Source organism: Vicia villosa, linkage group LG1 (genome assembly GCF_029867415.1).
Source record: "Vicia villosa cultivar HV-30 ecotype Madison, WI linkage group LG1, Vvil1.0, whole genome shotgun sequence".
In the NCBI taxonomy this organism is placed as follows: Eukaryota; Viridiplantae; Streptophyta; class Magnoliopsida; order Fabales; family Fabaceae; genus Vicia; species Vicia villosa.
In genome coordinates this window covers 180936339-180937419 of record NC_081180.1, presented here as the reverse complement: position 1 = coordinate 180937419, position 1081 = coordinate 180936339, and the positions used below count along the sequence as shown (strand labels likewise).

Below are 1081 nucleotides of genomic sequence, written 5' to 3'. Positions count from 1 at the left end.
TTAATTTTTAGGGCAGGTTGCTACAGTTTTATTCAAATGTTGTTGTTTAAAATATATTTATTAAGTTTCTCATCCAACGTATACGTATTATAATTTTTAACGCATATCTAATCTTTTCGATAATTGTTAAGAATAGACGATTATCGACCCAGGATTGTTTCCGCTAGCCATAGTCAAACAATTTTCCAAAACACAATTTTAAATAAGAAAATTTTATTTGCGATCTATTCACCCCTCTAGAATGTAGCATATCGTCTAACAAGTGGTATCACGAGTACCAGTTTATCTCGTGCTTCAAAATCACTTATTAGATAATAGATCCCGAACCTAAAGGGGCATATAATAGAGCACACAGTTTCAATGGCGAAAACTATGTTTATTGGAAAGATTGTATGCGTATCCATCTTAATTCCATCGATAGGAATGTATGGAAAGCCGTCCAAAATGGTCCATTTGAAATTATCATGACCAATGCAGATGGTGTTGTTTTACCTAAACCAGAAGCACAATGGAATGCAGAAGATGAGAAAAAATGGTTGTATGATTGGAAAGCAAGGAATGTTCTCATATCCTCTTTAGGAGTTGATGGATATTATCATGTTTCTCATTGTACAACCGCTAAATCTATTTGGGATTCATTGCAAGTTGCCCATGAGGTTACTAAGGAAGTTAAACAAGCTAGAATTAATACTTTGAATCAAGAGTTTGGACTCTTTCATATGAAGCATGGTAAAATTATTATCGATATGAAAAAGTGGTTCACTCATCTTTTAAATTGTTTGAATGCACTTGGTAAGCCCGTTTCTAATGAAATTTCTACTAACAAAGTTCTAAGATGTCTTAATAGGGAATAGAAACCTATGGTCACCGAAATCAAGGAAGATAATGATCCATTGATATTGGATATCACTACTTTGTTTGGTAAGCTTGAAGAACATGAGCAAGAGCTAATTTTCTTAGAGAAGCATGAGAAAAATATTAAGAAAGAAAAGAACAAGAAAAAGGAGGTAAACAAGAAGCCAATTTCTCTTATGACTTCTAGCTCTAAGCCTTCAACTAAAGAGCAAGATGATAGTGGATC

The 1081-nt window shown here is 33.4% G+C and overlaps 1 protein-coding gene across 1 annotated transcript; it reads left to right on the top strand.

Annotated features, from left to right (window-relative positions):
• Positions 1–464: 464 nt before the first annotated feature.
• Positions 465–854, top strand: LOC131660504 (uncharacterized). Its single transcript, XM_058929750.1, has one exon. The coding sequence runs from the start codon at positions 465–467 to the stop codon at positions 852–854; it is 390 nt and encodes a 129-aa protein (XP_058785733.1).
• The last annotated feature ends 227 nt before the right edge of the window (positions 855–1081 follow it).